The sequence below is a fragment of the Equus przewalskii genome, chromosome 7, assembly GCF_037783145.1.
Source record: "Equus przewalskii isolate Varuska chromosome 7, EquPr2, whole genome shotgun sequence".
Taxonomy (NCBI): domain Eukaryota; kingdom Metazoa; phylum Chordata; class Mammalia; order Perissodactyla; family Equidae; genus Equus; species Equus przewalskii.
In genome coordinates, this window is record NC_091837.1 from 42710820 (window position 1) to 42737756 (window position 26937).

General features: G+C 43.2%; 1 protein-coding gene across 2 annotated transcripts in view; it reads right to left on the minus strand.

The window, feature by feature from the left end:
- The window catches only part of COLEC12 (collectin subfamily member 12), a 179528-nt gene that overhangs the window by 136992 nt on the left and 15599 nt on the right, over window positions 1-26937 (minus strand). For both annotated transcript variants that reach the window (XM_070629739.1, XM_070629738.1), the window contains exon 2: window positions 24220-24270. In XM_070629739.1, the coding sequence (XP_070485840.1) occupies window positions 24220-24270 (51 nt within the window). The remainder of the gene's footprint in view (window positions 1-24219; window positions 24271-26937) is intronic.

A 26937-nucleotide genomic window follows, 5' to 3' on the forward strand; every position in this document is an offset into this window, starting at 1 on the left:
TCTCCCTGCTTCCACACTTGCCTCCCCACCCTCCATACTCCATAAACACTTTTCCAGAGAGGAATCATTATGAAATGTAAGCCAGACCATGCCACTTCTCTACCTGAACCCTAACAAGGCTCTCCAAAGTCCTCCCCATGGATCCCAGGTCTTAACATATTTCAGCCCCTACCACTTCTTGACCTCATCTTTCCATCTCCCCTTCACTCTATTCTAGCAACATCTGACTTAGTTCTGTTCCTAGAACACTCTAGGCTGTTTCCACCACAGGGGCTTTTTACTTACTTACTTTACTTTACTTTATACTTACTCAGGCTATAATGCTTCCCCAAATCACAGCATCCATCATTTTATTCCTGTCTCTGTTCCAACATCACCTCCTGTGAGAGGCCTTTCCTAACCATTCCATCTAAAACAGCCATTCATGTCCATCACTCCTTAGTCCCCTGTCCTGGTTTTTCTCCATAGCACCTATCACTATTTGAATTTTTTTATTAGTTTATTATCTATCTTCTCCACCTGCCTGAGGACAGGTACTTTCTATCTTCTTCTCCACTATATTCCCAGAGCCTAAAACAGCGTTTGCCACATAACAGATATTCAATAAATGTCTGAATAAATAAATGTTGAGCCATTGAGATTGGCCAGAAAGGGCTTCCTATAATGAGAATTTTGAGTTTTATTTTCAAAGAGATGAAGGATACATGTTGGCTGGAATCATACTTGAAGATCACTCATGTTCCTGATCTTACTTATGTCCAAGCAACCCCCAACCCCCACCAGCAGGGCCATCTTTCATGAGCACAGACCACACATCATTGTTCAGATGGTGCTCGCGAGCTAGGCAGAAACAACGTTAAAAATCATTGTTTCCCATTCCAAGACTGTGTGGTAGCTAAATGGAAAGCCACACTGGAAGATAAAAAGAAATGAAAGGCACTGTGAGGCTATAATGTTATAACAAGAGCACAATCTATTTAAATGACACAATACTTATCAGGCACACTCAAGCAGGGCGTGAAATCAGACCATGTGTCAGCCCTCAGGTGGGATTACAAAGCACGTGGCTGTAGGCTGACTGGTTTAAGAGCACCTCACAACACACTATATGGAGCATTTTACTACTTTTCTGAATTGAACCTTTTCTGAGTTGAGAAAAATGAAACTTCCACATTTATCCAGTCTCATCGAGGTGGGCATGCAGCATTAAAATCCAACAGGCACACTGTAGCTATGCTCAGTCCAAATTCTCACTGCAGAACTACAATATTGGTGTTACGTTGTGTTTAAGTCTTAAGAAAATAAAACACTGATTTCCATCTTGCACACCGCTTCTACAAGCTTCAGGCAAAACACAACCCCTTGCTGATCAGAAAGCACTGGGGGTACAGACCAATAGCATGCCGTGAGCAACTTGTGCTCATGAGCCAGGCCCACACAGCTGAAACACTTTGCACAAGGAGGAAAAAGCTGTCCAGAAACCTCCTCTGGAGAAATACTCAACATTGGCCGGGCTCTCCCTTCAGTGCCGGAAACAGCAGAATGACTTCTGAGTTACCAATGATCTGTTCTCCACACTTCACTGGAGCCTTCCCACACCTCAGTTCAAGAAGGTCACAAACCCACTTTGGGTTAAATGCTCTCCCAGCTTACTGGAAACCCACTGGCGGCTGATGTAGTGTTTTGAGAATAAACTATGTAATCTTCAAGATTTCCAAAAGGCACATTTTCCCTTCCAACAAAGAAGAGATTCTGACTGAGCTGTGGGCTGGGAGCAGTGGTAACCCCTCGGCTGCTATTTTGATTCTGGAGAGATCGCACATGAGGATCAAAGGCTGTTGGGACAGCAAGATCAGCTTTCCAGCTAGAAAGTAAAAATAAAATACAGGTGGCAGGGAAGAGCGAGGCAGCATGCCCACGTAATGCACAACCCCGAGACCGCAGCTACCTCTGGTCAAGTGTTCAGCCCTGCCGCTTCTCCGAGGACAAGCCTGGGAACACCTTCAAGTTCTTAAATATTTCCCTGCTTTTCAGCAGGGTTTTCACAGGCATTTTGTTAGAACGATGTCCTCGTGTCCCTGCGAGTTCTCTCTTGGCAAGGATCAGGGCAGCTAGGTGACTGCTCTTCCTCTTCATGAGCTTTAATTAGATTATGTTTAACAGCACGGACTGCACAGCGAGGCCGCTGATCTACAGACAAGGAGCGGCTTACCCTGTAAGTTAATAGGCCTGACTGGGATTATGGAAGCTAGCTGTGTAAACGTGAACAGAGCCCCCTCGCCAACAGTCCTTGGCCTGCTGACACAGCTGCGCCAGAGTGCCCAATCACCGGCAAGCCAAGGATATTCAGTTACAGTGAAGAAATCATAACAAAGACAGGAAACAGATCAGCACACTCTGGATTTAACACCCTCCCGGGGGAACTCGGCTGATTTCTAGGTTGCAGATGTTTTTAACCCTGCCTTGAAGAATGTCCATGTCACATGCTCAAGCTGATGGAGTAGGTACGGTACTTAAACCAGGCATTCACATTCAGAGAGTGAATCAAAATTAAGCTGATTAGAGTTCCTCATCTCTGAAATAAAGGTGGGGCAACTCTTAGAATCTGTAGGATCTTTGGTGGAGTTTGCTGAGCTGTCGGGAAACGGATGCCCACGAGGTCCAAGGTTTACTTAAAATAAGGTGTAAATGAAGCCAACCAGACTCTTCCACGAAGATCTGGCTGGTCCCTTCCAGTTGTGGCATTTCTCAGCTGCCTCCTCCTTTTTGCTCCTCTCAGCACTCCACATCAAGCAGAGGAGAATGAAAACAAGCCTCCTTCATTCAGCATTTTTAAACATCACGGCCAACAAAAACGGGCTCCTTGACTGTTTAGAGTTTATGATTAAGGGGATGGATGGCATATCTTACTGGCAGGATATAGGTCATTTTTCAAAAGTTACAGTAAGTTTGAAGCATTGGAAATTTACCTTTTTAAATTCTTCTGAGTTACATAAATACATCTAAAGCTGCAAAAAGATGTGGTTTGCCAGAGGCACCACATTTTCTTTGTGGCAAAGGGACTGGCGGTACCCTGCCAGAAAGGAGTTCAGACAAGAGAACTATGGATGTTAGATAAAACTCAAGCCTGAGAGTTGGAAAAAGACAAAAATGTTCAGCTCACTTGTGATCTTTTGGGGGGGGGGGAGGGTCTCATTTGCAGTTATTTTACTGTTTTACATTTCCTTATCTATAAAATGAGTAATTTTTTTAAAATGCTCTCAGAGGACCCTGTCAAGACCAAAAACTCTATCACTAATTTCCTAACTTACCCTTGAAACATCCCACTAAGGACATATTTTTGTTTCTCATCTTAAGAAAGCAATGATCTTTTAACTGCTACCGAATTAAGTCTCGTGTTGGAACACACACGGATCTCTGGTAATTGAGAGCAATTCCCCTTTCTCCACCTGAACTTGCAGACTTATCCAAACAACTGAGAAGATGTGAGGGTGGGCCAGAGAGGGGGAGAGGAGGAGAAGCTGCCTGAATTACCCATGCTGGCCCTCTCCTCTAGCCACAGGCATCAGCAAACAGCTGTTTCTCGACTGCGCAGACCCACTTTCCAAAGGCAAGCATTCTCTTCTGTGAATGGGTGGCAGTTCAGGACCTAGGAGCTGACAATGACTTACAGGTGGCCTGGACCACTGTTGGACAGGTTCACCTGTTAAAAAGACCCTCTTCATTTTGGACATCCTCTGTCTAAATTCCCGTCAGGCAGAATTTATGATCCCAGATCCCCCCCACCTTAGATCATGCCCCAAGACTTCTCTTTCCCGGATGAAGCCATTTCTCCCACTTTCCTCTCTGCTCTACCACTGCACCTGATGGAGTTCTCACTTTGCACTGTGGGTACTCAGAGAGTCCTTACTTGCTATCTGAATAACCAGTGGATAGAGTTGAATCAGCCAGACTCTAATGAGGAAGCTGGGCTGATTAGAGACAATACAGGCAGGGGAATTGTTAAGATTTGAAGGGTGCCAACAAAACTGAGTCTGTCCTGTCAATCTACTCAAAGTCTGGAAGGTCATTTGTTGTGTGTTCTTCTTTGGGATTAAGGAGCACCCTGTCACAAAGATCTGCCTTAGAACGAATGATCACCCGGAAGAGTGAGCATGCGCAGCACCAGGTACATATGTGTTGAATGAATTTATAAGTGATTTTATAAATCAGACAGCTTCTCCCACTCAGAGAGCTGGAAGGAGAGAAGGGGCTGGATGCCTGGAAGAGACAGGTAGGGGCTAGGTATGTATAACCTGAGTGGAGATATGAGTTGAAGATAGTTCTGTCTACCCTAAAACTGTGCTAAGGCCAGGTCCACATCAGGGAACCCCAGACTAGCTTCCTCTGCACACCCAGGTCAGCAAGCATCCTTTATGTGCTGGACCTCTTATGTTTACTCATTTCTCTACCTTCTAGAAGCTTTGTGGTGGAAGTGCAGTCAGGGCCAGGATACAATTGCTTGACTCTTCCATGCTCTCCTATGAGGTGGGAGAGTACAGGAGGGAAAAAGGATGCTGTGGACCTTCTCAGAGGAGGATCATTGTTTGGCCCTGAAATCAACCAGCAAATTCAACAAAACACAAGTGTTCAACACACAAAATTAGTTTATCAGACAGTTGTCTCGCTTTTAATTATCCTGTTTGTCAGTAAACCATCATGACCTCTCAGTACTTCCCAGGGGAACTGCCCTGAGGTTCTTCCTTTAAAATGGGCAAGTGATGAGTGATGACTGATTAGCCTGTGGAATCCTTCACTTAAGAACTCGTCAAGAGGAAGAAGAAGAAAATGGACTAGCTATTCTGCTTTGGCAGTGAGCTCAAGAAGGGAACATCAGTAAAACAGTAAGAATGTTTTTGACAAGAGACGTCATTTAAACACACATGGAGTCCCTCTGCTGTCATCCAAGAATAAAATCCTGGCTGGCTCCTACCCATTTTTATTCTTCTCCTTTCATGGTTATTTGGGATGGGCCACAAGAGAGATCAGGATTCTTCATTCACTATATGCCCAAAGGTTTCCTGGACTTTGTCTCACCTTTTGAGTCTAACCCCCACCCCCACCCCACCCCAAGTTTCATTTTACACATCAGCGAAAGCCTCAGCCAAGGCAAAGAAGTTTTCTTCCCATTGGAGTAGAATTCAGGAATTTATCTGTCTTAAGGTCTGGAGTCAAGCTAAATTATGTTACCTAGGGATGTTGCCAAAACACAGGTCTGTTCTCTGTTTTGAATCATGAAACCACTAGTGGTAACCTTATGTCCGGATATTTGAGATTAAAAACACCAGTACATGATGTGGGTTTTACATAAGAGGGTTGCCAGGTATGTTATGCCTTCAACACAGCTTTCCTGGTTATCTGAATATTGACCTTCAACAAAAAAGGCAGGTGACCAGCCCAGCGCCAACTCTCTCTATGGTACTCACACATTAGCTAAAAGATGACCCAGTGACCAATCTCCCCCAACATCTCCCCAATAGTTTGCCGCATATGTCTCGTCTTCTTTTCTTTTTCAGTCTGCAATGTTCACTGGTCACTCTCCAGGGTTATACAGCAGAGAGGGGGCATTATCTCAGGCCAGCCCGTTACTGGGAGGGGCAGTGAAGGAGCTGTATGCAACCATCACAGGACTTCGCTTTCATGCCTTTACGGGGATGTGTCTGTTCATTAAGACTTTGGCTTATTTTGTTGGGTGGGTGATGCATTAACTTGGAAGGAAGGTTGACTGGTTGGTGAGCCAAGGCCCCAGTGCTGAAAGCTGACTGGCACTCTCTGACTTGCTGTTCTCACTCAAGTAGCAGACGGATTCCTGGTCTTTCTTCAGTGACAAAAAGATTTGCTAATAATCATCTGAGTTCACCCAAAAGGTATTTAGATTAATTTTTTTTCTTTTCCAGTAGTCCAAAAAACAAGCCTTGAAAATAGCATATAACAGCACCATCCAACAGAAATAATTTAAAATTTTCTAGTAGCCACATTAAAAAAAGTAAAAAGAAACAAGTGAAGTTATTTTTAACAGTATATTTTATTTAACTCAACAGACCTCAAATACTATCTTTTCAACATGTAATCAATATAAAAATTATTATGAGATATTTTACATTCTTCCTTTCAAATTAAGTCTTCCAAATTTGGGTAGAGTTTTAGACTTATTCCATATTCAATATCTGAATTTCCGAGGGCTCAGTAGCCACATACGGCTCGTGGCTGCCATACTGGCACCTCAGGTATAGCACTGCCCTGCACCCTCACTGACTTAAACAGGAACTCAGGGAACGGGGGAGAAAAGGAATGTTAATCAGGTCACCTTTTCTACATGGTGGTAAACTGAAGTGTATTGAAATGTATAGATATTGAGAGGTAAATAAATGACACCATACCTAAAACCACTCCCAGATCATTTAACTTCTTTTCCTTTTTAGTTAATACATATCATGCCTGTATGATAGAAAAATAATTCAAGCTGATTCTTTTCCCTGTGAGGTAAAAGAAATGGGGATACTCAATAATGGAGTGGTGCAGCCACTTTGGAACATAGTCTGGAAGTACTTCAAAAGGTAAAACATAGAGTTGCCCCACGACTCAGCAATCCCACTCCAAGGTATATACCCAAGAGAAGCGAAAACAGACATCCACACAAAAACTGGTACATGAATGTTCACAGCAGCATTATTCATAACAGCCAAAAAGGAGACACAACCTAAATGCCTATCAACTGATGAATGGATAAATAAAATGTGGTATATCCATACAATGGAATATTATTCAGTCATAAAAAGGAATGAAGTAGTGACACATGCTACAACATGAACCCTAAAGATGTCATGTTAAGTGAAATAAGCCAGACACAAAAGACGGCAATATTGTATGTTTCCATTTATATAAAATGTACAGGACAGGAAAATCCAGAAAGTCAGAAAATAGCTTAGTGGTTGCTGAGACGGGTCGGGGAGGGGGAGTCAGAGGGAAAAGGGGAGTAACTGCAAATGGGAACAGTTTTCTTTCTGGGGTGATGCAAAGGCTCTAGAATTGATTGTGGTGATGGCCGCCCAACTCTCAATATACTAAAAGCTATCGAATTGTACACTTTAAAGCAGTAAATTGCGTGACATGTGAACTATATCTCAATAAAGCTGTTATTAAAAAATATATAACTAAGAAGGACTGCTGCCTGATGTCTGAGGCCCCTCCAAACCACACACATTTTATCAGGTGCTCATCTGAGACTGAGCACATGACCACAGATATGTGGACATATAAGCATTCTACCAACACAGACAACGGTTGAAATGTTGAAGCTCATATGTTTGTTTTTTTTGAAAAAGGCAAAGTAGAGCAGCCCCAAGTTAATTCCTCCTCAGCCAGAGTTTATCAAGAGAAGTGCATGCAGTCTCTCAGATTTAAGCCCTCCCCAGCAACAAGGGAAGAGCCAGCTCTTTCCATGCCTGTGCTTCCCGGAGGACTGGGTCATGGGGGGAGTTTGGGAAGAGACTGGCAGGTTCTGCAGAAGCACAGGCTCTGATTGAGAGGTCCTGCTGATTCCTGCAATCCCACTACCCTCCTTGGTGCGGTCAGCTCAGCTCTCACTCACCACCTCCTCCTCCTCGGGCTCGGTTCCCAAAATGAGCTTCCAACCTCAGAGCTGGCTGTCAGCCTCGGCTCTTCCAGAAAGCCATTTACTTACCCTTGGCAGAGTATTATCCTCACTGATTTTTTCATTTCATACTTCTTTTACAACGTTTTGTTTTAGGCTCGGTTTATTGTTGTTTTGTTTTCCCCCAAATCAAAAACGTTTCCAACACCACACTGGCACACCCGAGGAGCAACAGCTGCTTAGTAAAAAGTGCTCATTATCAGTCGCTGGCTATACACGGTGCATTTAAGATATCTGGCAATAACCAAGCAAACCAAAAGATCTATTAAAATTAAGAAAGCAATAAACTACACACACACACAAAGAAAACTAATTAGTTGCCTAATCATCTGAATGCAACTAAAGGTGGCAGCATGCGCCTGGCTTCCTCCGGCAGGGCTGAGCTCCGCTGTGCCGCGCAGGGGCTGCGCTGCCGCTGCTACTCCCTCGCTGACCTTTCAATCTCAGGGGCAGATGCTATCAGCGACCAAAGTAAGAGTCAGCGACATCTTGGAGTCACAGATTACAGTGTCTCTCTCACTTCATTCCAGTTGTCACAAGTACATTATCAGCTTATTCACTGGCGACAGCTACAGCTCTCCTCCCCTACCCCCTATCTTCCACATCAAACTAAAAAGCTTCTGCACAGCAAAGGAAACCATCAACAAAACAGAAAAGCAACCTACTGACAGGGAGAAGATACTTGCAAATCACTTTCTCTTCTTTCTCTATAATACTAAGTAGTAACATAGCATCAGTCGCTCTCAATACTCCTTTTGCTACACAGACTGCTCTGTTAAAACACTTTCAGAGACTGGTTATTTTAACGGAATCAAGTCTAAATGCTTTAGCCTAGTTTTCAGTTCCATGTCTGGCCCCATCCTTCCCCCCTCCCACCAATGTACAAACCCAGCTCCAGGCAGGAAGGTTTCTGACTGTTTCCCTCTCCGGGGGCCTTTTCTCTCCATCCCCACATGCATCCTGAGCTAATTCCAGCCTCTCCTTGCCCCAAGCCCCAGGCTGCTGCAATGGTTTTCCTTCTCCTTTCCCTATTTCCTCTTGTCTGGACTTGTCTTCACCACAGATCCCTCCTGACATACTGACTTGGACTGTCTGCCATTGCTTCATGTGAGTAACTTTTGTCCGCTTAACTTGCTTGTAACATCCTGAGAGCAAGAACCATAACTTACTATTCTGAATCCTTCACAGCACTAGCATATACGAAGCGCCTAAGAGACACAGCATTTAATGGCTCTCACCAGTGACTGGATCCCAGAGGTGGACTGCAACCTCTGCTTGGGGGTGTACATGTGTTTCCCTCCCAGGTACATGCCCCGGTCCATTTTCGCATGAAGACAGGGACTTAAGCCTCCTTGATGCTACTGCTGTATCTTCACTGTGATTTTTCCGCCTCGAGGCTCTCTCCCACTGATCACCTGCAAACGTCCTCATTTTAATGCCCTTCCCTTGATCAATCATCTTTCTCTATTGCCTTCTCTGATCACGGGTTCCTCCTCTCTTGCAGAATTAGTAACTTCAGAATCTGGTCCTCTATGTATCCTGTAATTCCCTTTAGACATCTTTCAAACTATACAATGATTATATTGATTTTTTTCTCTCCTGTTAGACTGTGAAGACCATAAATACCGTGCCATGTCTTAGCAATCTAATCCCAGGGTCTAGCATAGGGGTAGGTTATAATAGGTACACAACTGAAGCTGCTGAATTTTATTTGATGAGTTCTCACTGAAGGCCCAAGACTCACACAGATTATAAGAACCCACTTCCTATTCCTAGTACAAGTTCACCCTTTTCTTGAGGAGTCCTTCCCAGCAGGCAGGGAGGGACTCAGCACCAGGGACCAGGAAGCCGACTCAACCTCAGGCTCTGCAGAGATGGGGCTCTGGAGACCCCTGCTATTCTGGGGACCTATATTAAAGGAAATTTCTCCTGGGATTGCATTCTCCCTCAAGCCCCCTTAAAGATGTTCCCTTCTTACCTGCAGGAAAAGACCTGCAGAAAATTGTTAATTATAGAAAGTCTGTGTGTCACACTCTCCTCTCTGAGCTCCTGCCCCACATTTGAAACTTTTCTTCCCCAAACCCAGGCGCCTTTGATCCAAAGCTTCTTGAAGTTTTCATATCTCTGAAAGATGAATCTCTTAAAAACAATTTGCCTGATTTCAGCTAGATTTTAGGAAGAAAGCAATCTGATTAAATTAAATAGTTCACCCTAAAGTGCAGGTGACTATTAGTAACCATCATCCTTTCTAAAACTGCCTAGCACATTTGTACTTCATGAGAGCTCTATAATATTAACTAAATTTGACTACAAAATAAAGTAAATTCAGATGAAGCAAAAGGACCCGCCCAGAGTCTTTCCGAAGAAGCAGATACCTACCTTAGAGATTTTTCACGTGCTCAGGGCAGTCCTGCTTTCCTCAGTCTTCTTCCTCTAACTGACACTAGAAAACTCTCTGGTCTCCCCTTCCCCAGCGTTGGCCTTGGTTTGGTTTGTCTTCTTTCTTCTCAGACCTCCCCTCAAAACACTGTCTTTTACTTTTCCTGGATTTGAGTCTGTGTGCTGTGACTGACTGCTTGATTTGGGGTCTCAGCCTCTGCCTCCCCAGAATTCAACTTTGGAAAACGTTCTTTGTCCAGAAACAGGTGCCTTCGGGGAGGGACCTACCAGATCATGAGCTTTGGTAAGATTTAAGACAACACCCTGAGTAAGAGACACATAAGCACGCAAAACACATTACTCTTCCTTTCTTAAATATTTGTAAAGTCGAGGAACTGTCCTAGGTACAACGGTGAACAAAAAAAACACCATCTCTGTCCTCACTGAACTTACACCATGGCAGGAAAAATCGAGTTTAAAAAAAAGGAAGTAATCATAGGCTAAAATGGTTTGCTCACTCCCTTCTTCCTGTAATCCCTGGCCCTCAACTAGATAAGACTGCCTCACACCCTCACTCCCAAAGCCTGCAGAACTTTCTGCCCCTCCAGTCTTCTCTCTCCTCCCTCCCCGATTTCCTTTCCTTTCTCTTTCTTCCCTTAACACCCAGGGAATTCCAAAATCTTCAGTTCTCTCCAGCTGTGTGTGTACCTAAATCCACCCAAGTGCTCAGCAGGGGAAAAAAAAGACTTTGAATTTATCAGAATCCACCTTTTCTAGGAGTCTGCAATTATAAACAGAAAAAAAAAATGTAATACTCTTCCTTCTTTCCTTCCTTCCTTTCTTTTTCCCTTCATTCTAATGCTGATTCACTCACACTTTCCAAAGTGAGGTTAACTATTTACAGGAAGGCAGAGAGGGATGGAACTGACCTAGTAATTTCCCAATTGGGAAAAGGACTAGCTCACGAGCTTTTAAAATATAAGTGTTCCCACTTTACATAATAACCATCTCAGAGGAAGGAAAAAAAGCCCAAAACAAAGAAGACCACCTGGTACTCTTTTTTTTTACCCCCTGTGGATTCTAATACTTGGTCACTAACGTGAGAAGGCGAGAAATCCACAGCTCCTAAAGGGTCATCTTCTCAATAACGGGCACGGTGAAAGTGATTTTTTCCTTTGTTGATAACTAGCAGATTGATGTTTTCATTCAATGTGTCTTTCATTAACATGAGAAGCACAAGGAAAAATTTCATAATATGATAAATATAAACAGATCACTGAATTGAGAGAAACTGCCAAATTTTCTTGAGATTATTAATAGAAACATTATGTTTTTTATTAAACTTGCAGACATGTGTATCTGAATGATTACTCACTGATTTTATGAAGTTTGGAGGGAAGAGAATATTCCACATTTGAGTGTAGAGATTTAGAATAAAGTGAGTTCAAAACACTTCAGCCTAGAAAATGCTTCAATACCTCTAAAGTTACATGAAAAGAACATAAAACCAAATGGAAAACCAATAATAATGAGATCACTAATATTTTAGACAAAACTAATGAGAAGAGTTTTCCATCTGCCAATTTTCACCAACTAAATTTTGTATCAGATAACTGGGGAAATATATCTGAAACGAGGGTACCAAAATATTTATTCTGAATTGTTGGAGTAAGCACAAGAAAGAGTAAAACATAATGTATTTTCTTAAAAAATCAAATCTACTAGCAGAACAGAGCACTGGATCACATTACAGATGCAAACCCATAACACTGTATGGCCTAAAGAAGTCTTCAAAATCACCTACTCCAATGCCTTTATTTTGCAGAAGAGCATATTAGAGACCCAGAGAGTTACATCATTTTGCTAAATTTGCATAGCTGGTTAATGTGTAGCAAAAGAAAGACAACAATTCTGATCTCCATACTTCCAATTCAAAATTTTTCAAATACCCAGTGATGCATGCATGCACATGTGCACAGGTATACACACAGTATTTACACGCGTGTGTGTATAAACAGAGAGAAAGGGAGATAGAGCTCAAATGAAGTACTGACTCAATTTTTTAAAAACACCTACTTGTCCATCTTTGTCTTTGTCTCTTGCTTGGTAATGTGCACTTATGGAATACCTTCTAAGTGCCGGCACTGTGCTAAGCACTTGACTTAACACTAGCTCATCCTCACAGCGCCCCTGTAACACAGGTAGTCTTGTTATCCTTCTTTCCATAACAAGCAAATACAAGCTTAGTGATGTAAATGTGCGTGTTCAGGTCACTCGGGCCCTCTGAGATCCTTATTCACAGGCTTTACTGTTTATAGGAGTTATATTTTGGTCTACCAAAAGTGGAACAAATAGTAAAGGCTTCTGAACCAATTAGTTTTATTACACACTTTCTGAATTGTGTTTTAAAAGAGCAAAGCTGCTGTGGATTCACATGGCAGCAGTTGAGTAACAGCTGTGGGTCCATGAGGGTACAGCATATGGAGATGGAAATTACCTTCTAACCTTCTTTCACAGGTTTATATCAAACAGATTTGCACACCTCATCCTGAGCCTCTTCTGTGGGGCACAGGAAAGGGACTCCACACATACCTCTTCACTTGTACACTGGGGGAGAGGAGGATGCAAAGGAGAGTCCCAACCTTACCTGGAAACCACTGAAGTTTTGCCAATACTGAATTTACAACAACACTGGAGACAGAAAGAAGAGGCAGCTCACATTCCATCTGGCATGTGGTGCCCTCTATTGTGCCTTTTGAAATTTTGTGGGTGGGAGGGGAAGCAATTTGTAGGGTTGGCTGATATTTTTCTTTTATGCAAATGCACCACTGTTGGAAAACTCTGCTTTTCATTAAATTTGAAATTCCCAAAGGCAAAAGGCTATGTCTCCCTTCTTTACTGTACATGATGCCTAACACATTATGGATGGTTAATAAATGTCACATCGTTTTCACATCGCATTGACCAGGAATGACATTTTTCTATGAGTCTTGCTTGCTTCGATGGCTCAGCAAATCTCACAAAGTGCATACATATCCCAAGAAAAAGGCACTGTTAAAGGTCAGTCTTCCTTATCTGAATCTCTTCCCCAAATTCCCATTAATGTTTCACTCACCTTTATCCTGGGACACTCACCTTTTCCGCCTAGCCACCCCCAATCTGTTCTACACTCTTTTTCCACTCCCTCCTGCAGAACCCACATGTAAATCTCTGACACTCTATTTCATATCATTTCCATCACAAAATGGCAATCCTCTATTCTACATATACTTTATGACCCTTCTTGGGAAGCCTTTGATGAGGCTTATCATCTGGGCTATTACTAATATGGACATCTTTGGAAGAAAATTTTTGTTTTTATAAGGATTTTTATAACTTTCGTTTTCTGAGAAACTGAAAAAGAAAGAATTACAAATGTTGATGATGATGAACAAAATAGTCAAGAGCAGGGACCTTGCTTTATTCATCTTTGTAACCCAGTTCATGGCACACAGGAGGCAGTCAGTGAATGCTCATCAGAATGATAAGCATTCCTATTTCCCAATTATTGCCAAAAGCAACTCAACAGTAAGACTTCCACATAAAACGTGAGGGAGAGCAATCACTACATCCTGACAATCATTATCAAATGGCCCCATAAAAGTACTAAATATGATAACAATGCAAAATAAAATAAAACCCAAGGGGGAAGAACATGGCTATCTCTCACACAGCTGGGAACGCTTGAGCTTAGATTGAAGATTCAAAATCTAAAATGTCAGCAATATTTTACTTATGCATTTTCTTGCTTCACAGAACAAGAAGGACATGTTAGAAAGGCTATTTCAACTACTGGAGAATAGAGGGCATCTTCAGGCATTTGGAACAAGAATGGAGTCTGGATTTCTGCCAGAACTTTTGCAGACTTCTAGTTCCATTCTCCTGTTTTCTGACAAGTCCTTCATCTTCTGCAGCATAGGAAAGACACTGACCTGTGTATGGAAATATTTACACCAATCGAAAAAAAACTATCCTAGTCATAAAAAGAGAAGTTGTTTCAATCAGGGCCAAATGTCAGTTTTCAAAAACTTATAAAAAGGATAAAAATGAAATTTCAGAAGAAGCAGAAAATGTTTATAGTTATGACTCAGAACAGGAGACCAATTTCACAATGTTTCCTGTGGCAAGAGTTGTATTTACTAAGATTTGGGGCTTTCTCCTTTTTTTTCTTTTTTAAGTTCCTCTTCTGAAAAAAATTGTTTCTTCAAATCTGCTTAGCACTATTGAGAATACTGAGTTCCAAGAAAGCAAAATAACTTTTGTTCATTCATTTATGCACTGCCTTCTTATCATACTGATTTCTTGTTTTTGAAGTTTTCTCTTTTTATAAACTGTCAAAAACTAAGAACTCTCAGTTCTTGAGAATTCAGCACCTTGTCGTTCCATTTATAACAAAATTACAAATCATTTAAAAGTAAACCTGTAATTATTTTGTGAATAAACTGAATTTTTCAATGTATTACATAAAACATGACAATAAGTGAAAAAATTACAAATAATAATGGGTCAAATTACAATTAAATTATATTGCCATTTCAACATTAAATAATAAACATAATATTATACATTATACCATGTATTATAATACACACATAATACTATATACTGTGGATATTCAGTTATACATAATAATAGTGGTTAGAGCACCTAATTTCTCACCATACATTTTACCCCAAACAAATAGTGCAAGCCAACCAGAGCCAGACCATTCCCTTTGTCCATAACTCATTTAGGAAAGGACTTGTGACTCAATGTTGACCAATGACATTCGAGGGAAAGTTTACTAAAGGCCTTCTGGGAAAGTCTCCTTGCTTCCAAAAAGACAACACTGGAACAAAGACTGTCTTTCACCCACCTGGAACGGTTGCAGCCACCTTGTGACCATTTATATCACTTTTCATAATACATACATTTATGTAGTTCTTTCTCTCTGGAAGGCACTGCTGTAAGCATTAACTCACTCAGTTCTGACAACATCCCTGCAAGTTGATACTGTAATGACCCCATCTTTTAGATGGGGGCACTGAGGCACTTGAGAGGTTAACTTGTGCAAGGTTACCTCACTAGTAAGTGGCAAAGCTGGAAACCTGACGTGGCATTCTGGCTCTGGCATACATTCTCTCAGCTTTGAGGATGCTATGCCACCTCTCCATGAAAGCTGCTCTTAGCCCCCAGTACGTGCTATCTTCCTTAAAATGTATTCTTTGCTGGTGGTCACTAAGCCTTTAAATTTTACAAAAAAGTCTTGCAAGATAATAAACTCCTTTGATACTTCCTGAACAAACTATGGCCCTGACGCAAGGCAAAGAATAGAGGAGCGAGGGCAGTAAGATCGTGATGGAGGGAGAAGAGAAAATGGGAAGGATCAGAGAGCAGGAGGCCTGGTGTGCTTCGCAAAGGGTGAGCTGAGGCAAGACCAAACCAGGGACGCAGTGGCTTGGGGAAGGGAAGAGAAGAGGGTGAGAGGGCTGACTGCTGTCAGCAGGTTAATGACAGCCACAGTTCAGTGCAGACCTCCTATATACCCAGCCCCTCATATATTATTTATAGGTTTTATAATCTACATACCCTGCCATTCCCATTTCACAGACGAGCAAAGTGAGGCTTAGAGACGTTGGGTGACTTGCTGGTGAGAAAGCAAAGCCAGCATGTGAACCAGGACTGTCAGACTCTAAAGCCTTGCCTCTTAACCAGCCACTGTCCTGAACGTCAAGGGCACTGTGGGGACCTGAAATTGGCCACCCCAAGGTATGTCTCTTTGGCATCAGGATTATTTGAGGCTGATTGCTTTTGATAAACTGGGACAGGCAAGGAGGCTCTGAGGAATGGAACTTGCCCTTTGTTAGGACACGTTTACATTTGTAAGGTAAATCTCTATCTGTAAAAGGTGCCTCCCTCTCTGTACCAGGAAGAAGAAAGGCGATGACCTACTCTCCAAAAACTCTTAATCAATACCAAAGGCAAGGACTTAAAATCTGCATTTTATTGTGCTAGTCTGGTAACCTCCTGTAACTGACTTCCCTCCCCCTCCCAACGTTGGCATCTCCTTAAAGATTAAGCATCTTTCTTTAGGCTGGGAACCGATTGTGGCGCTCATCTGTGACCCCCCCCAGCCCGAGGCAACACACCTGCCACCCTGCGGCGCTCACTGAGACAGCAGACCTATCTGTCGTTTCCATCGAGTTCTGTGCTGACAGAGCAGCCTCGTGACGATTGTAAAAGAGACTTTTCAATCACATGTGAAACACCCCATTTGGGGGCTATATAACCACTATGTGCACCCCACTTCTTCGGTGCCCTTTCTTCCTTCGGGAAGAAAGGCCCCGGGCCACGGTTCCTCATAAAGCTTTGTTTAATTTTCTCTTGCTATTCTGTCTCATGTGAATTTAATTCGTTCTCCAGCCAGACGAACCCCCATTTGGGGAGAGGAAATGTCCTCCTCCCCTACAGCACCAATGGGGAGCATGAGAGAGAAAAAGAGCCACTCCAGCTCACAACGCTGCTGAGGACAGCGCTCTTCCCTCCAAACCTACGGCTCTAGGACATCTTTACCTTTCCCAGGCAGCCTCCAAACGAACAACTCGGATCTTTCAAGGAAAGTTTCAGAGTTCATCTGTTTTAAGTTGCTTGCAGTTGCTACCAAAAGTAATAACTCTTTCCCACCCTACCGCCAACAACCAAACACTAGAAACGACCTAATGTCTTCATGCTGTCATAACGGGAAAATGGCTGAGTAGATTTTTCTTTAATTTTTCCAAAAATAAAAACAAACCACATTCAGCTTCAACCCAATTTTAGGGAAAACAAATTAGTCTCCCTCTTCTCCACCACTACGTTCTTACCAGGATTCATAAGTGAATGAAAACCAGGAAAGGGCAGGGAGGAATTATACTTAAAATGGTTGAAAAACTCAGGGCTCAAGTATTCAATCTATAAATATTATGAAATATAAGACCGTGTATAAACAGCTGCAGATTTAATCCACATATATCTATGATCATTTATTTTCCCATCAAAATCTTGGGATGCTCTGAGAATGGACACATCTGTGTGCTTCTCAGCCATGGGCAGGGTGGAAAGATCAGTGAGGAGTGAAGTCAAGGTGAACTCAATGTTGACCATGCCACTCAGCCTTGGGAGCTTCAGTTTCCTCACTTGCAAACTGCAGGTAATTCTCACCTCGAAGGATTTCTGGGAGAATTAAATGAACCAATGAGTGGGAAACCACATAGCATATAGTAGATATTCAAGAAAGGAGGCTTAATGGTTTCTTTCACATGAAAATGGTAAAAAAAAAAAAAATCATAGTCACATGGGAACACAGTGTTGAACAAATTTCTACTGATGAGCAAGAAAGCCTAAGCGGGAGGATCTGGCCTAACAGTGAGACGTTCTTGATGGGAAAAGAAGTGAAACCTGGACAATCACTGTTGGCCAGGGAGATTGTGAATATCATCTGTAAGGGTGAAAATTAGGAAATCTCCTCAGGTTATTTAAAAGAAAGTGATGGCTGGCAAACTCCTTTCTCAGGTCTCAGGAGCCCCACCTGGCTGACTGGAAGCAGAGGCTGAGGGGCCGTGTGAGCTCTTCAGCAAATCCGCCTCAAGGTGATTCTACCTGAGAATCTCTTATGTGTCTACTACTCCACAGCCATCTGACTCCAAATTCTTATACAATCAGAAATATCAACTCCATTAGGATTCACAAAGCACGTAAATAAAACCCTCCCACTAAGTGATGCAAACGGCTTGAACACTTCAAAGAAATCCCAGAGGGGCACCAAGTCAGACTCTTGCTCCCTGCCCTTAACCTCTCTCTCTGCACGGGGTCAGTCCCTGCCTGATGCGGTACCTTTCCCCTTTAGAGATGTTTGGAAAAGGTACTGCTGAAAGGACAGCCTCATGCTGGGCTGACTGAGTCGTTCCCCACAGGAAATGATGGAAATTCCTGGCATTCTTATCAGGGAAAGGGGTAAACTCTGCTGGTGTCAGTCCTGAAGGGCTGTGGTGAGAGGAATGCGTGGAGCCCTCCTTTGTTGTTGGAGGTGGATGACTTCAAAGCAGCGCCTTTTCTGAATCCAAAGTGGAAGCCAGGCTCTGGGAGGAATCCCAGGAGAGGAGAGACAGGCAGCCTGGTCCCCAAGGCCAAACCACCAGAAGTGGAGGCATCCACGTGCTTATCTTGAGCAGCTTCCCAAAGACAGGCCAGCATCCTCTTGGTAAACTCTTTCAGTCCTCTGCACTGAAAGCAGAGACTCACATGTGCCTTGGATGAACCTTTTTTTCCCGGGTTTGGCTGAGCATGTATGTGTAGCTATTTCTTCTACACTTTTAGACATTCAGTTCCTCTAAACCTCTTGGCAAGAAACAGCTCAATGATTTACCTACAGTCATTGATTTGTAGTTTCATGGTTTCTCTCTCTGGAGGATGAGTTTGGAAGGAGGGGTAGGGTGGGGGCACTCTGCAACAGGGCTGGGCTCTATTCAATACAGATTTCTCAGGCTGCCTCCATGTACTCAGCACTGTGCAGGTTAAACTGTTAAAAATATTCTTGCTGATCTGAAATTATTCAAGGGAAGAAAGGGAAAAGAAAAAGCCCAGCTTGCTTGAAACTACAGGTACAGGGTGAAATTGTGGGCGAACAAAACCATCCAAAGCCCCACTTCAGGCAACATACTTAGGAAAAGGCATCTGATACCCCTTTTTTGGCTGTAACCCTGAAATAATTTTTCAGTAGTTTTCTTAGGATTTTTCCACTTAGTTTTTACAAAAGACTTGAGTTCTACTCCATAGAGAATGTTTCCTTTTACTTTTTTGTTATTGTTTCACCGTTTGCAATTTTTCAGATCTTTTTCTCTCATAGCTATCAATATTCCCTATAGCTGAGCCCCAAGGAAGCAATTTTGTCAAAGCTTTGTTTGTCAAACACAAACAACGTTTCCAGCTGCCCCTTCTTGCTCACTGTCAAGACTTACATCGACCCATGATTTTCACAGGTGGAACTGCCTACCTCTTGCTCCTTCATCATTCCAACTTTGGACATCCTATTATTACACCAGATTATATTCCAAAGATAACACAAGAGAACCCAATGCTATCAATGAAACAGAATCGGTCTACTGCCTCTCTCCTCAGCACAGAAATGGGGCAAAGTAGGATCCAGAAGGAGGGCCAGGGACCTCGGGGTGGTGCTCGCCATTAGGCTCCCACACTGCTGATCAGGTGCTTGGGCAGAGAGGCGCGGTCCTCAGGCCTTCTTGCCACTCCTAGGTTTTAGCAGAAAAGCAGGGGGTGTGATGGAACAAAAATCCATGAGGCTGCTGGCTACAAGAAGGTTCCAGGAGCCTACTAAATCCTAGGCACTATGTTCAAGCAGCAGGACCGAAAGGTTTAAGAGGGAACCTAGTATCAGAACGATGGTCAACACTTATGGGGTGCTCACAGTGTGCCAGGCACTGTGCTAACCCAGCACCACACTTAATTCCACAACAACCCTATGAAGTGGGCCTATGATAAACCAAACTTTACAAGGGAGGACACTGAGACTTTACAATTTTGGACAATAACGTGCCCAAGGTTACACAGTTGGTGAGTGTTAGAACTCAGATCCAAACCCACATCTGGCTCCAGTGCCCACACACCTAACCACTGCACCCCACTGCCTCCAGAAAAGGTGAAAAGCAGCCAGCAAATGGGAAAGATGGCACGCAGCCTGCTGGCCTCCTGGAGTGGAATTTTCATGCACTTATCCCTTGGAACTGAAATGACATTCTTCTTTCCTCCTACTCCATATCATTTTAAAGAAAAAAAATTTTTTAACTTGAATGCATTCATGTTAATCATATGACTAATCAGAAAGTTTCGGAAGACATTTTTGGATCAATTTATCACAAAACACAAAATTTATAATAAAATCTCTTAGATATACACTAATTCTCTGTCCCTTTCTGGTAACCATAATAACACAGGATTCTAGAACCATGTGTGTTATTTTTGAAGAAAACAGTAACTGGGAAATAAGTAGAAAGACATCATTGTAGTATATATCAGATTCTATCTACAGAAAATAGAAGTTCATATACTGGCACCTCATGTTCCAGAGAACGAATTCTGCCAAATTATAATGATAGTTAACATCCCAAATTAATTAGCTCTGCAACCTGGGGCCAAGAAACGCTGACCCTCAGAGCCTGATGAAAGTTTGAAAATGCTCACTTCATTAACTTTTCAAGGCTTCCCCTCCTCGAAGTTGTTGTCAGAGGAGCAAATAAGTGGCAAACCCATCAGATTTAACTCTGCCTCTTCTCCAGACACCTGTCCAGAACTTCTGGAAAGGCGCTAACAAGCTGCTAACATATGGAGAGACAGAAGAAAAACAGAAGATCTGGTTGAACCTAAAATGCAATAATGAATCCCCAAATAAACAAGGGATGATGGTCCTAAAATAATACATCACACTAGATCACCAGAGAAGATCGCCCATTTTGCTCTTTATTGCAATATTGCACTGAATTCGAAAAAGCACAATATTATTATGTAAACAGCCTTGACTTTATGTAGCAAATGTTTACGAATAACTATATATGAATGCCTTTGGAAACAGGCCCACTAGGTAACAATTTGCAAAAACACTGGCCCCTTTGCTCTGCAAATTATTAAACCCTGGTTCATCTGCAGTCTAAATTCAGGTTGTGATCCTTGTATTTGCATGAACAAGTCATACCTAAAATTAGACAATAACTAACCCTATTTATAGTTTCCAAAAATAAAAGCCAACAATATCACCACGTCCAGAGGTAAATCACATATTTCCATCTCTTCAGGAATGAGGTCTCAGACCTGCTACACTTTCATGTTCGGCAGAGGCTGTACCCAAACGTCTAGAGAGCGATAATAGCCCAAAATCTCAGGAAAGTGATAACACCACCTTTGTTTTGATAGGGCTGCACCTTCAAAGCACTTGTCCCTCTGGTCTCCTAGTGTCATCAAAGGCCTGTGAGGCAGACCTACCTACCTCGGCAGGTGACATTGCACGCACCGGGCAGATGCAGCATCTGAGGCACACAGAGTTTAAGTGACTGGTTTCAAGTCACAGGAGTAAGGAGGGGCAGCACCCACAGGGCTGTCTGGTCTCTGGATGCCTCCCACCCACCACTTTACTACCAACTTTGTCCTCTTTTAATGGTTAAGGTTTAACCGTACCTGAAGGAGTGGGTTATTGGATTCTGCTGCTTTCAATGACCAGCTTTGGCCACTTCTTAGGAAGTGAAAAACCAGTTCTCTTCTACAGAATCAGGTCTAGAGTCCTAGGACCTGTAAAAGTGACAAGGCCACCCTGGTATGGCCAGATTACATATTCAGCCCACTTTAGGGTTCCAGGACTGCAGGGACCCTTCTAGGACACAGAATTTGAGAGGTCACCCCAACCTCATTGCTGGACCCCTCCCCAAAACCGCACTAGCCTGAGAGTTGGAAGACCCAGCATCCAATCCCAGAGCCAGCTAACTTGCTGAGCAAGGACTTCATCTATCTGGGTCTCACCTTCCCCATCTGGAAAACTAAAGGCTGATTTCAATCATCTCCAAGCCTCTTCCATTGCCAACATTCCACTCTCCCCCTATGCTGGATATCCACCACTTTGTCCAAAAGCTGAATCCAGGAATTCTAAACTTCGGAATGTCTCTTTCACCGCCTATCCCAAGGTTTCACATTTTATTTATCTATTTATTTTTCTTAGATTGGCACCTGAGCTAACATCTGTTGCCAATCTTTTTTTTCTTCTTCTTCTTCTTCTTTCTCCCCAGTACATAATTGTATATTCTAGTTGTAGGTCCTTCTGACTCTGCTATGTGGGACGCTGCCTCAGCATGGCCTAGATGAGTGGTGCCATGTCCACGCCCAGGATCCGAACCGGCGAAACCCTGGGCCACGGAAGCAGAGCTCGAGAACTTAACCACTCGGCCACAGGGCCAGCCCCTTTCCCATTTTAACATCCCTCTCTCCTACTTGTATCACTTGGTATCAATCTCTTCACGCCTCTCTGTTATGCTCTCCAACATTTGTCAGTTGTTATCATGTTCCTCTGAGTCATCAGTTTGTGATTTCTACACATAATTTAACCACCATAAATTAAATCCTTTCAGCAACTTATTATTTTCTTGTGTTTTTCACCAAATCCCCACCCACCTAGCTAGTTACATGGTCATAAAATTTTAAATAAGATTTCTCCCAAGGTCACTCTTTCTAAAGAAAACTTTTCTCTTGGTTCTTCATATTTCTACTGATTTCCAAACACAGATTTGAAATCTACTGATTTCCAAAATACATCCCCATGTCAACATTTATCTTGCCTTATTTTTACCAGTTTGTTTTTCCTTTTTATTTCTGCCTTTCAATTTTCGTTTTGTTTTGTTTTCCTTTATAATTCTTGGCTTCATTTTCACTCCTACTACCACCCTCAGTGAACACACCACAGGAAAGCAGGACAACACAGGGTCCCAATCCAGAAATATGTAATTGTGTAGATAAAGAAGAGCAGTGTGGAGGAAGGGAGAAGTCCTGAGCATAAACCCCTCTGCCAGCGTGTGAATGGAGGAGCTGCAGGCTTGGTGCCACTGCATTCCTATGTTAAAGCCATATTTTTTCCCAGAAAGAAATGCAGAAGTGTGTATCCAGAAGGAAAAATGCTAAAGTGATGCAGGAGCCAGAGCAGCTGAGGGTTGTTAGCTTACATCAAAGTCCAGCCAGGATTTTTTTTTAAACAACAGGAAGTAGATTCATTCTCTTTCATATTCTCTCTCCCTCCCTCTCTCTCTCTCTGTCTCTCTCTCTCTCTGTCTCTCTCTCTCTCTGTGTCTCTCTCTCTCTCCCTCCCTCTCTCTCTCTCTGTCTCTCTCTCTCTCTGTCTCTCTCTCTCTCTCTCTCTCTCTCTCTCTCTCGCTCTCTCTCACACACATACACACACACATACCACACACTCTCTCTCTCTTTCTTTTCTCCTATCTCCTTCTTCATTTCCTCTGGCCAAGGCACAGAAACAAGCTGGACATAAAAACCTCAGTTCCCCTGAACTGTCTTTGGAACTTTGCAATGTTCACTGTCAGTTCAAAGCCAAATTGCAGAACAGGAAAAGCACAGTCAGAGAGAAGAGCACCGTGTGCAGCAGCCGGGGAGGCAGAGAAGCATGTGTTAGCTCCCCACGGCTGCTGTCATAGATGACCACAAACGTGCTGGCTTAAAGAACACAAATTCCTTCCCTTACAGTTTTAGAGGCCAGAGGACTGAAATCAGCTTCAGTCGGCTGAAATGAAGATGCTGGCAAGGCTATGCTCCCTCTGGAGGGTCTGAACAGAAAACCCATTTCCTTGCTTTTTTCAGCTTCTAGAGGCCACCTGTATTCCTTGGCTTGTGGCCCCTTCCTCCACCTTTGCAGCACAGCACTCCAATCTCCGCTTCCATCATCATACTGCCTTCTCCTCTTGGTAGTCGAATCTCCCTCTCTCCCTCTCTTATAAGGACACTTGTGATTGCATTTAGAGCCCATCCCGATAACCCAGGACAATCTCCTCATCTCGAGCTCTCCAACATAATCATATCTGCAACGCACTTTCTGCCATATAAAGTAACATTCCAGATCCACATATGAGGATGGAGATATCTTCGGGGGCCACTATTCAGCCAACCACAGAGCACTTGTGTCTAGCTGGGTTCCTGGAAAAAGTCTTCCTTTCACACATCCACTAACACTAAGTTATGAACAGGGGGCCTGAGGGAAAAGAGGAAAAAGATATTCTCTAAATATCAAAATAGAGAAATCCCATGTATTTTTGCTCCTCTCTTGTCCCACCATGTTTTGCCTATTAAGCCATCTGATTTGTATTCCGCAAACCCCATAAGCACCCCATCACTTCCCCACGCCTGAGCACGGCTCCTGTCCCGTCGCTCAGCATTGTGAGAAATCATCCACCTGTTATACAGAAATTCAATTTCCAACCAAAATTGGGCCTCTTAGTCACACATGTTCATGTGTGGCAAAGGTCTGGCAATGGTTCTTGTTACCGCATCTCAAGTGGAGCACGGAGAAGGCAAAGAGCTTTGTTAGAACTCACCAAACCTCTTGTAACCGAAGGACTGCACCTCGTCCTCCTCTGCGAAGTCGTCTGTAGGAGAAGGAAAGACACAATGTTAACCCTGGTAGGGCCCAGAAGCACAGGGTCAGTGTGGGACTCAACTGCCCCAATTTCCATCTGTTCCAGCCTCCCCTGCACCCACGACACTCATCACAGTGGCTTTCATTCTGTTCCTGGAACACACCATGCTTTCTGAGAGAGACCACAGGGTCCCTGCACTCGCTGCTCCCTGTGCCTGGAATGCTCTTCCTCCTGTTCTTTATCTGACTCCTAATTCAGGTCTCAGCCAAAGTGTGACGCCTTTGAGATGCCTTTCCAGACCACCAACCAGCCACTCCCTGTCACACCAACTTGTTTTAATATTACTCTCTGATATTGTCCTCATTTATGTTTGTGTGTGTCATCATACATCCTGTGAGCAGAAACTTTTTCTGTCTTGCTTCATGAGTGAATCCCCTGGGCCTAGAATGGTGCCTGTCATAGGGCAGGAGCTTAATAAATTTTGTTCAATGAATGGCTGAATAATTAACTGTCCAAACGGTTATCTTCACATAACCAACTCTGAAGCCCTCCCTTTCAGATGCCCAGGCTCTGGGGCCATCTCTTCCACCAACTGTCACATCTCAGGAGCCCAGCATGACTCCTGCAATGAAAACCAAATCCTGCCCCGCTCTCCTTCCATTGCATAAGTGGGACTGACAGATGGTTTCCCAGCAAAAGTATCTCAAAGACGGCCTTGCTGTGGGAATTCCTAACCGTAGGGCCACTGTGGAAACAAGACGGATGTTATGTCGGCAAAGCTGTCTACCAAGACGCCTAGATCCCCCTCCTAATGTGGACATGAGGCAATTCCTTATCAAAATGATAAAGAACTTCTCATTTTACAGTTCTGCCAGGTATGAGTCTGGCAATTTATCGTGCAATTAAAGGACACTTTTGATGACATGTAAAGGTATCAAGTCCGGGTCTTTCCAAGGAGCCCAGACCAATTATTCTTGAGTTGGTCACCATTACTGCACCAATACCCAGCTTTTGCCCCACATGCAGGTCAGTTCAAAAGCATTTATTTGGCACTTACTATGGACCAGAGACTGCCAGGCAGTGCTGCTTTAGCAATGAGTGAGACACGGTCCCACCCCTCAAGAAGCTGATGGGCTTTCAAGGAAGAGAGGCATGTAGGAGGAAAATGAAGCCTCTGTGATTGTCTTTTTCAGCCCTCAAGTAGAATATCTGGCTATATGTGGAACCTCAAATATTATGGAAAAACTCAAGATGCATGATATCAATAATACCATGTGGTGAACCTTAGAACACTAGTTTGCAATGGAGTGCTATGAAAACATAGGTGAGAGAGCAATTATTTCTAATAGAGAATGGAGAGGCATGATATCTTTCTATTTTACCATTGTTTCCTTATTCAGAGAACAGGGAAGAAATCTTTTTTGGAACCTAGAAAGCCAGGTCTTATCATTAAAGTAGTCTTCCACTTTAAAAGATTTCTACATTTAAAAGATGTCAAAGATGAAAGCTTTAGTTCTTTCTACAAGGAAGAGCATGCTGACAACCAAGAGAACAGCCCCTTTCTCACTAACTCAGTGATTGGTTAGTTCAGCAAATACATATTAAGCCCCTCCTCTGTGCCGGCTTTCCTTAGCAATTCTATCATATTAATGGCTGAGAGGCCTGGTCTAGTCTCAGTTAAAGAGAAACCTTTGTCTGCTGCTTCTGCTTAGAAAGCCATACATTCATTTCTTCATTCATTCAATAAATACACACTTATAGCCTAGTGAAGTGGAAGAGACATGAACACAGGTAACGATGCCACCCAGGCATCAGCTTCCCCTGCCAGCTCCAGTCCCTCTGCTGCCACGCACATCTGTGAAAGAATCTACTCACACACGGACGTCGTGGGCCAAGGAGGCAGCACTGACAACTTCACAGTGGAAACAAAAGGGCAATTTATGCTGCGCCCCCAATAGCAAACAGTTTAAAATTTCCCATTAGACATTTCGGTTCTCCCTCAAAGCTTCTTTTCAGCAAGCCTACATTAGTTTGTTTGTTTGTTTGTTTTCTTTTTCCTCTCTGATCTTTTTCCCATGCAGCATTTAGTTTGACTAACTCCTCTCTCCTTCCTGACATTTCCCTGGGAACTTCAAACGTCTCACAGTTTTGTTATTAAAGCAATTCAGCCCCACCTCCCAATGAACATACTCAGACCTGTTAGTGGTTCAAGAAAACAAGGCCTTATAGGTGACCCCTAATAGGACTCAAGAGGCTCTCCTGCTTCTTGTCTTAACCCGCATCCCAAAAGGATCAGGAATTCTTATAGCAGCTACTAAAAGAATACAAACTTCTGGGGCCGGCCTGGTGGTGCAGCGGTTAAGTGCGCACGTTCCGCTTCAGCAGCCCGGGATTCGCTGGTTCAGATCCTGGGTGCGGACATGACACCGCTTGGCAAGCCATGCTGTAGCAGGCGTCCCACATATAAAGTAGAGGAAGATGGGCACGGACGTTAGCTCAGGACCAGTCTTCCTCAGCAAAAAGAGGAGGATTGGCAGCAGATGTTAGTTCAGGGCTAATCTTCCTCAAAAAAAAAAAAAAAAGAATACAAACTTCTATCTCACCCAACTCTATGATAAGTGAGAAGATCATACAAGACATGAGGGGCACAAGTAAAGCAGCAGGGATCATGCCTGC